We start from the raw sequence: 12790 nt of genomic DNA, 5'->3' as shown, positions 1-12790 counted from the left end.
AAATAAAGCGATTTAGGCTGACATTTCCAAAGGAGCCAGGCGTCCACATCTCACTGAAATTCCACGGGAGTTGGTATTTTAAAGCCAGAAGGCACGATTGTGATAATCAGGGATCCTAGAAATCCAACTGCCATGGGGAAACGCCCCCCCCGAATGTGTGTTTTTACAGAGAATCTTTAGTTTTTAAATTTTGTGAAGAAAAAAAAAAAAAACACATACAGTAGAGCCCTGTTTATCTGAGCCTCTCTGTATTAACTGAACTGGGGCCAACAGCCCGGGCCCCATCACCTGGGGCTTAAGCTCTCTGGGTTATCCGAATTTTTGATTGTCCAATCTGGGCCTGGTCCCAATTAGATCAGATAAATGGGTTTCTACCGTATCAATAAAACATTGTGTTCAACTAATGCCAATATATAGCGTGGCTAGGAAAATGAAAGTTCAGGGTTTCATTTTAATAGTGGAAAAATGCAGATTATGTTTTTTCAGAGAATTTTGTGTTTGTTCTTTTTAAATCATGGAAAACTAGAATCCTCCGTGATCATCTAACCTGGTGTTGTGCATAAACAGTCCAGAGAATTTCACTCCGTAATTTCTGCATCGAGACCAACTCTTGGCTCCATTGAAAAAAAAAAAAAAAAAAACGCCAGCCTTGGCTGATGCTGGATAATTAGTGAGAAAAGTCTGGTTTTGAGCACTCCAGCACTATCCTGAATGGTCCTCTGAGCATGTTTTCCATACGCTACTCTCATCCTCCCAGATGACTGTATTGAAGAGCATCGTAACAGCAGGGTTCCAGGATATGCAAAAGATTAGGTAACGCATGATCTCACTATTGTGGGGTGTACTGTAACACATTAAGCTCCATTATGGAATGGGTTCAAGATGTAAAAAGAATGCACCAAAAAAAAGTCATCTTCACAAGTAAGTGGCAGCAGCTGAGTCACAGTATTGGACAGCACTAACATTTAACTGCTGTTCTTCACCTGTCCATTTTGGCAGGAAGCCTGAGGTTTAGCCTCTCATAGAATTTACTCATTCATAGATAGTGTATCAATGGGAACCATTCACACACAAAAAGTAAATCAAATGGTTTTAACAGATACTAAGGGTATGTCTTCACTACCAAGGCTGCGTAGTCGTGGCACCAGCACTAGGAGAGAGGTTTCCCAGCACTGTAAATCCCCTCTCCCCCCTGAGGGGAGTAGCTCCCAGTGCTGGTGCATGGTCTAACACTGCCACTTTACAGCGCTGAAACTTGCAGTGCTCGGGGGTGTTTTTTCATACCCCTGACTGAGAAAGTTTCAGTGCTGTAAAGTGGCAGTGTAGACAAGGCCTACGTGATACTTTCTAATGCTTAGAATAGCCTACACAGTTCATAATAAGTGTATCCGATTGTTCCAGAAGGGTCTATAGACAAGTATCTGACAAGACTGCTAAGTGATGCTCCTGGAGATATCGCTACATGACAAGTTCAAGTTTGATAACAGAAAACCTTCAGTTTTTCTCAACTGCTTATCATTGTGATATGCAAGCATGAAATAATGTAGCTAATTCATTGACTTTGCCAACCTTGATCCTTTCAGGCTGGCAAAGTTCTGTTCAAAACTTTCAGTCTAATGGGAAGGGGTGGGGGAGAACCTTCCTAGAAATAAGCTTAGAACAGTCTATGTGAATGGACGTAACAGAGTCATTAAAATGTTCACTCTGGTATACTTTTTTTTTGGCAATCATCTTGTGACCTGTTCAAACCAACAGGCTCACCCAAACCCAAGTGCTCCAAATGCCACTAAATGCGAAAGCCTTTCACCATAGAACCTACTATGTAATGCTTTTGGGAAACATTACATTTACTCCCGAGTGTGTAACAAGTACAGCTGAATTAATCCAACAGTCTTCTGCAGTCACTGCATAAGGTTCCCTCCACCATCCCGTAGCAACCAAGGCCTCGTCTACATTGAAAAGTTACATTGACAGAGCTACGTCTTGTAGGGATCTGAAAAATCCACACCTCACAGATGTATTTAAGCCAATCTAACGTCTGTGTAGACAGTGCTAGGTCGACGGAAGAATTCTTGCTTTGACCTAGCTACTGCCTCTCAAGTAGATGGATTACCTACAACGATGGGAGAACCCCTCCCATGGCTACAGAAAGTGTCTCCACTTAACACTACAGCAGAGCCACTGTAGCGTTTTACGTATAGACACAGCAGAAGACTCATGAAAGAAATCTGGACAAACAATGCAGCCCTAGTGTGGAGTAGTTTTAAGTAATTTTTCACCATGCACTAGACCCTGTAGTAAAACTAGACATGCACATGTTTCATGGAAGTCTAGCTGATTTACACAGCAAATCCTTGGAAGATGCCCAAGAACATGGGACTCAAAGAAGTTTTACAGTGCATCAAATGACCAAGTAGAAGCATAAAACCAGCACCTGCTTCAAGAATAAGTAGTTTGTGCATTTCAAGTGTAAATGCGAATGATTAAACTGAGCAACAGTGCAGACCTGTGGCCTGCAATAGATGGTACGTCAAGAAGCTGGAGAGAGACACACAACTGCTTGGTAGGTCAGACGAGTAACCAAGTCTACATGTAGAGTAAGACAGCACACACAGTACTTTCCTCTCCGAAGATGAAATTCCTATTAATGTATGGAAACTTAAGGTGAGTGAACCTTCAGCTGAGATGCACAAAAAACCCACCCAAAACCCGCAGTAGTATGGTATACTCAAACATTCCTGCTTAATCTACAATTAAAGCAGACTATAAAAATACTGCAGCTGTTTAAGAAATTATATCCAGGGCCACACCTCACCAGGTTCAAAGCTCAATATGCCCACAGAGGGGTGTTCTAACCCATCTGGCTTCTGGTGTGCCCTGCAAAAGGCAACTTTTCAGAGACAAGTCTGTCTTCAGAGTCCAGGATTGAGGGTAAAACAGGAATCCCACTGCTTAGAGACAGTGCCAAAGTATTCAGCACAGACGAACATTACAACATATCTTAACAGGTTAGAAAATTAACATTTCAAACAATGATTGTACCCTCTCTCTGTCTTTTAAAAACAAAAACAAACACACACAAATAATGTGGAATGGTTAACCTTAAAAAGGTTAAAACCTCTGATAAGGAAGACTACATTTACCCAAAAGGTGAATCTGGATTTGGTGAAAAGCCCACTACCTTCTCAGCATCACATTCTATATAAGCAAAGAAAACCTATTTGTCTAATTCTGATGAGCACATCTGCTATACTTAAAGCACCTCACTTGAGCAGGTTTTCACTACTCATTATACACCCTAGCAAGACAAAGTGAAAGATGTTCTTTCTTACTGCTCCAGAAGGCACATTCTAACCTGGAACAAAGAAGGAGCAAGCTCATTCAGCTAATAAGAACCACACTGAATGTTCGCTCCTGATGCAAACTAAAAATCTGACTGAAGTTTGTGCCCCTCCACACTGCCTGGTTTCAACTGGCACTAGAAGTAGAAACACAGCTATTTTCACCATATTTATCACCTGACTAAAAGTCTTGCAAGAAAACTAGTCCGCATGAGATTTCCCATCCAATGAAAATAGGATGGTTATCTGAAGTTCAGGATGCTCTGAAGGAAGACACCCAGCCTCTGGAATCTGGCTCATCACTACACGTACATGCCCATTCCCCTATCCATCCCAGAGTGCCAGACAAGGCGAGAAAAGCCTTGGGGAGGGAACACTGCCTCCCCGCCAAGCAAAATAAATCAATCAATCGATCATATGCTCAGATGACCATAAAACAGATACAAATCTGGTATCAGCGCAATGGCCGATTCGCAGCCCAGCATCAGGGCCCCCCGGTGTAACATCACTGACCCCAATGCAGGGCGGATTTGCCGGGATGTCCAAGCCACCCAATTCGATCTAACGGACGAAGCAGTTTGCGGGACGCCACCGTCTGACCGACCCTCCTCTGAGCCCCATGACAGAGCCGCCAGCGCTGTCCCCGGGAGCTGTCCACGGGGTCAGGCCGGGTCGCATCCCGGACAGCGCTCAGCTGCGCTGCCAGCGAGCCCCGAAAGAGGACGAGGGTCTCTCTGCCCCGCCGAGCGCAGCCCCCTGCCCCGGCCGGCGGGCAGAGGCCTCGCTGCCCAGACCCTCCCGCCCGCAGGACGCCCCCTCCCCGCCCGGCGGGTACCTTGATGCGCTCGCGGCACTGGGACGGGGTCCGCTCGTAGCCCAGCTCGGCCAGGGCCCGGGAGACGCGCTCGTACATGGCGGGCCCGGGGGCCTTGCTGCCGAAGACGGTGCCGGCGCCCTCCAGCTGCTGGTACCGCGCCTCCACCAGCCGCTCGTTGCCCCACACCGCGATCAGCGCGTTGGTCTCGGCCGGCGTCCACGACATGCCCCGGCAAGCGGCAGCGGCCGCGGCCGCCGCGGCGCCTCCGGGAGAGAAGGAGACGGAGGGCGATGCGCCGCCGCGGCCCCCCGCGCCGCCGCCCCCCGCCCCGGCCCCCGCGGCGGCGGCAGAGCCCGGCCCGCCCGGCCCCAGCGGGGAGGCGCCGCTGGGCGTGGAGGGGTCGGAGAGGCTGGGGTTGCCGTCACTGAGCGCCCCCGGCGAGCCCGGCGACAGGACCTCCATCTTGGGGATCTTCAGCGGCGACTCGGCGGCCGGGAGCTGCGAGGAGCCACAGGGCGCCGCCATATTGGAGCTGCGGAGCCGAGCGGGCGGATATGACGCGCGCCTGGGGGAGGGGCTTCCGGCCGAGGGGAGGAAGGCGGCAGAAGGAGGAGCGCGCGCGGGAAGCACGTGCAGTGGGATGGGGAGGGGGTGCACGCGCGCTCGGAGGGCGCTCGAGGACAGGTGGGGGCGTGGCCGGGGCGGGGCTGTCTGTCCGCGGGGCTTGAGGTGGGCGTGCTCGCGGGCCACGTGGCTGGCCGGGGGCGCTGCCAGGAGCCCGCGTGGAGGGGCTGGCTCAGGGCGGTGCCTCAGGGCTGCGGAGGTGCCTGTTCTTTGGCCTTGGCTGCGCTTGCTCATGCTCCAGTGTAAAACGGAACCTGAAACCGGTGTCACCTTTCCAAATGGGACACCCCAAAACCGAGTGACCCCCCTCAGTGCAAACTCCTTAACAGTGCATGGCTGGTCTCACCTCCACCCATTTAGGTACTGTGGTGCAAGGTACACAGCCAGCCCCTTCGGGAAAGGAGATTCTCCTCCTAGCAGGTAAACCCATTTGTGCATCCTGATAGGGTGGCCAACTTTCTGTTTGCAGAAAACCAAACACCCTTGCTCTGTCTGGCCCCGCCCCTTCTCTGAGGCCCCGCCTCTGCTCATTCCATTCCCCTTGCTGGGGGTGGGAGTACAGGCTCTGGGGGTGTGGGCTCTGGGGTGGGGCCCAGGATAAGGAGTTTGGGGTGCAGGAAGGGGCTCCGGACTGGGGATGAGAGGTTCAGAGAGCAGGAGATGGCTCAGGGCTGGGGCAGGGGGTTGAGATGTGGGCGTGAGTGGAGAGTGTGGGCTCCGGGAGGGAGTTTGAGTGTGGGAGGAGGCTCAGGGCAGGGGGTTCAGGTTGCGGGATCTGGGAGTCTTGGCAACTCCCCGTGTCTGCAGGTACCTCCCCTGTAGCTCCCATTGGCCGTGATTCCTGGGCAATGGGAGCTGTAGCGTCAGAACTTGGGGAGGGGGCAATGCATGGTGCCCCCGTTGCCACCCCTGTTCTTAGGAGCCAGAGGGACATGCCAGGCGCTTCCAGGAGCCACGCAGAGCCGGGTAGGGAGCCTGCCTGCCCCTCTGTGGGCGGCCAACCGGACTTTCAATGGCCCGGTCAGCAGTGCTGACCGGAGCCGCCAGGGTCTCTTTTTGACCAGGCGTTCTGGTCAAAAACCAGACGACTGGCAATCCTACACCCTGACCTCAGGATAGGGGCCTTCTCCAGCTGCTAGCTAATGTCCTGCAATTCAAGAGGTAATAGTCTATGCTGCACCGCTGACAGTTCAGGATTGAAGTCTTATTGATAATGTGGGGAAGTTGTTGCAGTTGCCCATCATAGAATTTGTTTCTAACCTTTTTTTTTCAGGGTGGGGGGACCTTCCATTGAAACACTAACAAAATTATTTAAGGTGAAGCACTCAAAAGTTAGGTAATACCAGAGTTTAGGTTGCCTGAGTAATGCCAGACCTGCTCCCTATGCATTGTGATACAATCATTAATTACATGATCAGATCCCCAGCTGCATTCAGGGTGGACCTAACATTGCACTGGCAACTGTAAATCTGGCATTTCCTAACTTTCAAGGGCTTGATTTGCAACCTAATACCATTATTTTAATGTCATTTTTTTCATGCATGGAGTGAAGGGCTTTGCAGATGGGTATATTGTTGCAAAGGTTAGGTGATTTTTTTTTTTCTTGCCACGCTCATAGAATATCAGGATTGGAAGGGACCTCAGGAGGTCATCTAGTTCAACCCCCTGCTCAAGGTAGGGCCAATCCCCAGACAGATTTTTGCCCCAGATCCCTAAATGGCCCCCTTAAGGATTGAACTTGCAACTCTGGGTTTAGCAGGCTAATGCTCAAACCACTGAGCTATCCCTCCCCCCCCCCCATCCATTAGCATCTGCCTTTGTAAATCCCACTAATTCTTTAAAAACAACAACAGCAATTTTTCATCTATCTTTTATTTCTCCTTGAAGTTTGCCTTTGGCCTCAGTAGCTCATGTAGCATTGTTTTCTGCGTAGGGAGGAGACATCACAAACTCTATGGATGTTAATCAGGGCAGTAATGTGAATTCCTCATAATCTGGGCATTTCCTCCCTCTTCACACACGCTATGCTAGAAAGCAGCAATCTAGCAATGTGTAAGAATATGACAGAGAGAGGTAAAGTGGAATATTATTTGTATCTGCTTGGCATACAAATAGAGGTGACATCACTAAATCTCTTTCACTTTCTTTTTTGGGCAGGGAAGGGGCTGTCAGAGCCACTATTTTAAATTTAAAAACTCATGAAAATAGAGGTTTTGACAAAAGTAAAGCAAACAGAAATGGATCTTCGTGGACCAGGCAGAGACTCAAAAGATTGTTCATCTCTCACCCTGCCCCAAACTCAAAAAGGGCACCTTTAAAGAGCAAGTGGAGTTGGCCAAGCAAAGTGTGACTGGAAACCTACATCTGTGTACCTCGGCAACCCTGAAATTATTGTGAAAATAACTGTTCCTTGAAAATGCACTGGATACAATCAGTGTTTCACTCAGTGTCTTTGCTTTGGTTGTTGGAAGAATTCACAGATGATAGGGGTCTCCACTGGCTTTATTATTTCTCCTCAGCTTGAATGATGGAGAATCATGTCTAGTTTTCAAATGATGTCAATTTATAAAAAAAATTACTGTCCTGCCCTTCAAAACTGCCCCTTGTATCACCTGTTGTCAAATTCCAGGTGTGATTCAAATGCTGTGCTATAATACGATTTCATTGGGTAAGCAGAAGGGCACGAAGAAAGTTAGACATTTGGCTCCTTTCTGAAACTTTTTCAATGTTGAAATCTTTTTAATCTCATAAAGTAATTAATGTGTTCAACAGAGGTGGTGCTAACCCACAGGGGGACCTATGCAGGAATATTCCCCCCACCTCCACAACACAAGTTCTTCTGAAAATAATAATAATAATAATAATAAGAAGAAGAATATAATATAATAAAAAGTGAATAAACTTTGAGCTGCTTGGGGCCTAAGCAATTGCTTAGTCTGCTTATGCTTAGCGCTGGCGCTGAGTCAGCATTATCAGACCATGACCCAGTTGCCAATGAGACTTAACTCTGGACATCTGAAAACACGAGGAACAGTTTTTCTGACTTGAGTTATGAAAGCGATCAAAATCAGTGCTCGCTACAGAGTTCCTACCACCTCTCTTCCAGACCCAGGGCGAGTGGCTGGTCCTGTAACTCCAGAATTAATAGATTCATAGAGTTTAAAGCCTTAACAGAGGATTGTGTTCACCGAGTTTGACCTCCTGGCTAAACATATGCCTTAAAATGTCACCCAATGATTCCTGCATTAAGCCCATAATTTCTGGGTGGGCTAAAACAGATCTTTTAGAAACATACCCAGTTTAGATTTAAAGCCTTCAAGTGGGGCAAAATCCTTTGCAACCCTTTGTAAGCTGTTCCACAAGTTATTTCCCATCAGTGTTAAACCTCTGCACCTTATTTTCAGCTGAATCTGTCTGGCTTCAGCTCCCAGCCACTGGATTGTGTTATGCATTTATCTGTAGGGATCTTCTTCCCATGGAGGTATTTACCTACCACGATCACTTCCCTCTTAACCGTGTCTATGATAATCTAAATAGACTGAGCTTTTTAAAGTCTCCCATTACAATCCATGCATCTGAAGAAGTGAGGTTTTTTACCCATGAAAGCTTATGCCCAAATAAATCTGTTAGTCTTTAAGGTGCCACCGGACTCCTTATTGTTTTTGTGGATACAGACTAACACAGCTACCCCCTGATACTTGACACCATTACAATACAGGTTTTCCAGGCCTTAGATCATTCTTGTAGCCCTTTTCTGATACCCTACTAATTTTTCAACATCCTTTTGGATACCAGAACTAGACACAGTATTCCAGTTATCCGATGAATCCAATGTAATAGGTGCTTCATTGTTTTTTTTTATAGTGCTAGTTATATTATCGCAGTCTTCTATCACTTGAGCTAAAAGAAGAGCTCAGAAAAGTGTGATAAGTATGATTTGAGGTCTGGAAAATCTGCATTACAATGGGAGACTTAAGAAACTCAATCTATTTAGCTTATTGTAGAAAAGGGTGAGAAGCAATTTGATCATGGTCTATAAGGATCTATCATTATTATTTGTATTACTGTAAAACCCAGACCTTCACTTAGGATCAGGCCCTGACTGTGATAGGCCCTGTCCAAACACTTTATAAAATTCAGTCCCTGTCCCAAAGAACTTACCATGTAATGGAAAACAAGATGTAACAAGTGGATGAAGCAAACAGAAGGAATGGAGAATGGAGGGCTAGGGTGACAGTAATAGGAAACAATTGCTGTGTCAAGTAATTCAATTGTGGTGGTATAAAAATTTTTTTTAAACCCAATCAATAAAATCCATCTCTGCTAGTCCAGATGGCAACCTGATCATTACCAGGAAGCATCGTGGCTGAAAATTGAATGACTGAATGACATAACACAACACCCCCCATGTCCATCACTAAGTACAGTAATTTTGTCAACATGGTGGTGCTGACCCCTGCCAAGAAGGCAACCGGTTGTCCCAAACATACAGGGTTCGATCCCATTCCCTCAAGGAAGTCAATAGCAAAAAGAGTCCCATTCACATCAAGTGGAGCGGGACTGGGCCCCAGATGATCCACAACAAAATCCATTAAGAACTTTGCTTAATTATAACCCATTTTCCTAAAATATAGCTAACACATGAGTTTTCAAAGAGATTTAACTAGATGTAAAGTTTGAGCTGGAGAGAGGCAGATTTGACTTCCATTTCAAGTCAGGTTAATTTTTAATACCCTGTAAGCCAAAAATAGTTTGATAAATCTTTTCCAAATTTTTCAGAAATGTTCTCCTTTGGCTTCAGAGAAAATCTGGCAATTTTCAGGCCAAACCAAGGTTCAAAGTCATGGTGTAGGGAGGGCTAATATAAACTTCTGTCATAACTATAAAGGGAAGGGTAACAGCCCTCCTGTGTACAATACTATAAAATCCCTCCTGGCCAGAGACTCCAAAATCCTTTTACCTGTAAAGGGTTAAGAAGCTCAGGTAACCTGGCTGACACCTGACCCAAAGGACCAATAAGGGGACAAGATACTTTCAAATCTTGGTGGGGGGAAGGCTTTTGTTTGTGCTCTTTGTTTTGGTGGGAGTTCGCTCTTGGGACTAAGAGGGACCAGACATAAATCCATGCTCTCCAAATCTTTCTGAACAAGTCTCTCATATTTCAAACTTGTAAGTACAGCCAGGCAAGGCGTGTTAGTTTTATCTTTGTTTTCTCAACTTGTAAATGTACTTTTTGCTAGGGTGTTTACCTCTGTTTGCTGTAACTTTGAACCTAAGGCTAGAGGGGGGTCCTCTGGGCTCTTTAAGTTTGATTACCCTGTAAAGTTATTTTCCATCCTGATTTTACAGAGATGATGTTGACCTTTTTCTTTAATTAAAAGCCTTCTTTTTAAGAACCTGATTGATTTTTCCTTGTTTTTAGATCCAAGGGGGTTGGAGCTTGATCCACCAGGAGTTGGTGGGAGAAAGGAGGGGGGATGGTTAATTTCTCCTTGTTTTAAGATCCAAGGGGTTTGGATCTGTATTCACCAGGGAATTGGTGAAGAGTCTCTCAAGGCTATCCAGGGAAGGGAATTAGCACATTAGGAGTGGTGGCAGTGGACCAGATCTAAGCTGGTAGTTAAGCTTAGAAGTTTTCATGCAGGCCCCCACATCTGTACCCTAAAGTTCAGAGTGGGGAAGGAGCCTTGACAACTTCTATAACAGAAAGGCTTGTTGCAATCTTAATTATAAAGAGGCTGTTCCCTCTCCATAATTATGATCATAATGACATGACTGATCAAGCTCAGAAGGAGATTTCTACCAGTGATGTTATAGCCTCCCCCATCTTCCTTTGTCTCTCACAATCCATCTGAATACTATGGAAAGGGGATGAGCAGGGGGGGTGGGGACTAGTTAGCCACCATATCAGTGGACTCATAGAAATATAGAACTGGATGGGACCTCAGGAGGTCCATTAGTCCATCCTCCCACACTAAGGCAGGACCAAGTAAATTTAGACCATCCCCGACAGGTGTTTATCTAATGTGGTCTTAAAAACCTCCGGTGATGAGCATTCCACAACCTCCCTTGGCAACTTGTCCCAGGGTTTAACTATCTTTATAGCTAGAAAGTTTTTGCCAGGAGAAAGACTGTTCCACCAGGCTACAGACAGTGTGATCCATCAGCTGGGCAGCATTCTCCCATTGAAAGCTTACTGGTTCCATTAACCTCCATCACCACCCCAACAGGAGCAGAGATGGGATCTGACTGTGGCAAAGGTGTGACCCCAGCCCCTAGCTTTCATGACATCCATGAGCTCGTGGGTCAGTCTAGAAAAGCCATTGCCTATATTTCACAGTTCCAGGGTAAACTGTCCTTCTGCCCCCCTCAGTGGTCTACTCACGGGCACCGCTTAAGGTGTCAGGCCTCCAGTTGTCACCTATCTATAGGTGGGAACTTATGTCCCCCTCCCTCCAGACCAGAGACCCTGCAGTTCACCATGATTACTCCAATAGGTCTGAACTTAGTCCTGCACCTGTGGTTTGCTCTCTCCCAGGTAGGGTGACCAGATGTCCCGTTTTTAAAGGGACAGTCCCATTTTTGGGGACTTTTTCTTATATAGGCGCCTATTACCCCTCACCCCCGTCCCGTTTTTTCACAGTTGCTATCTGGTAACTCTACTCCCAGGGGCCATGACAGTGCTTACCAGTGACCAGCCAGCTCTCCCAAAGCACAGGACATTTATTTTAGAACAAAAGCATTACAGAGAAAACACCATAAAACAATGACTAGGCTCCACGCATGTTAGTTTCCCAGGCGTCACCATCTTCCGCTAGGAGACCCTGGCAGGGTCCAGTCCTTCCAACCCTTCCCACAGGGTTTACCCTCTTGGATCCAGTCTGTGTCAGTTTGAGGATCTGATAAGAGTCGCCGAGTCAGTTCAGCCTCCTCTTTTATAATAAAAGCCTGTTCTTTGCCTGCAGGGCCACCGGGACCTCTTTAACCTGGTCTGAACCAGTATATGGGGTTTGCTGCAGGGGTGGGACTTCTCAGGAGTTATGTGTCCTGGGATCTGCAGTAATTACCCCATCCTGGGGGATGCTCGGTAACCCTGCCCCTGGAGCTAGAGCCCACTCCTTTGCTCACAAAGAAAGCCTTGTGAAGCTTCCACGCTATCACTCTGACATAGACATCAACATTACCCAGTGAAATAAGCTTCAGCAATATCAAAACCAAGCTGGAGGAGAATGGAGTGGGGCAACCTGTCCACCAGCATTTTAATTCGTCTCAGGGCATTCACACTGGAGTGAGAGGCTAACATTTCAGTCAGGGGCTTCTAGGAAAACTAGGGTATTTAACTAACTGTGAGAAATACCTGCCAAAGCAATCACAGTCCTGATCCTGCTGGGATCAACCCAGCTGTGTTCGCTGTCAGTGGGTGAGAGGGCACTGCACAGTGTCCTGCAGGGCACCTCCCCTGAAAGCATGTCTCTGTCGCTCACACATTCCCTTCACAATGCATCTTCTAAATCCCATGACTGAACAAATGCTAACAAATACAGTGATTCAACTTACCACCATCTTTTATGGTATTAGTACAGTATCACCACAACAAGCCTTATCCAGTCTTACTTGATGGAAGTCTTCTGGATTTACTCTAAAATAGCTTTAGGTGTGTCCACTCCTTCCCACATCTGTTCCATCTCTTTCACGTAGTCCCAAACATGCCTTTTTGCTCTTCTGGTGCATCTACTCTGACTTCCCACTTCTCTGCTAGCTGCTCATTTTCTTTCTCAGCCCCATTCTCAGTTGTTTATGGTTTTTCACCTTCCTCTGCAACGTGGGGGCCTTGCTGGTTTGACCTAGAGTAAATGGTGGATTCTTTGTAACTTAAAGTCTTTAGATCAAGATTTGAAGATATCAGTAGAATCATAGAAATGTAGAACTGGAAGGGACCTTGAAAGGTCATCAAGTCCAGTCCCCTGCCTTCACAGCAGGACTAAGTACCATCTTTGACAGATTATTT

The 12790-nt window shown here is 46.9% G+C and overlaps 1 protein-coding gene across 3 annotated transcripts in view; it reads right to left on the bottom strand.

Moving 5' to 3' along the window:
- The window catches only part of MSANTD2 (Myb/SANT DNA binding domain containing 2), a 34222-nt gene extending 29539 nt beyond the window's left edge, over nucleotides 1-4683 (bottom strand). For all 3 annotated transcript variants that reach the window (XM_065417207.1, XM_065417208.1, XM_065417209.1), the window contains exon 1: nucleotides 4177-4683. In XM_065417207.1, the coding sequence (XP_065273279.1) occupies nucleotides 4177-4683 (507 nt within the window). The remainder of the gene's footprint in view (nucleotides 1-4176) is intronic.
- Nucleotides 4684-12790: the final 8107 nt, after the last annotated feature.

The sequence above is a fragment of the Emys orbicularis genome, chromosome 15 (assembly GCF_028017835.1).
Source record: "Emys orbicularis isolate rEmyOrb1 chromosome 15, rEmyOrb1.hap1, whole genome shotgun sequence".
In the NCBI taxonomy this organism is placed as follows: domain Eukaryota; kingdom Metazoa; phylum Chordata; order Testudines; family Emydidae; genus Emys; species Emys orbicularis.
The sequence above is the reverse complement of the archived record's forward strand: the minus strand, read 5'-3'. Positions and strand labels throughout refer to the sequence as shown.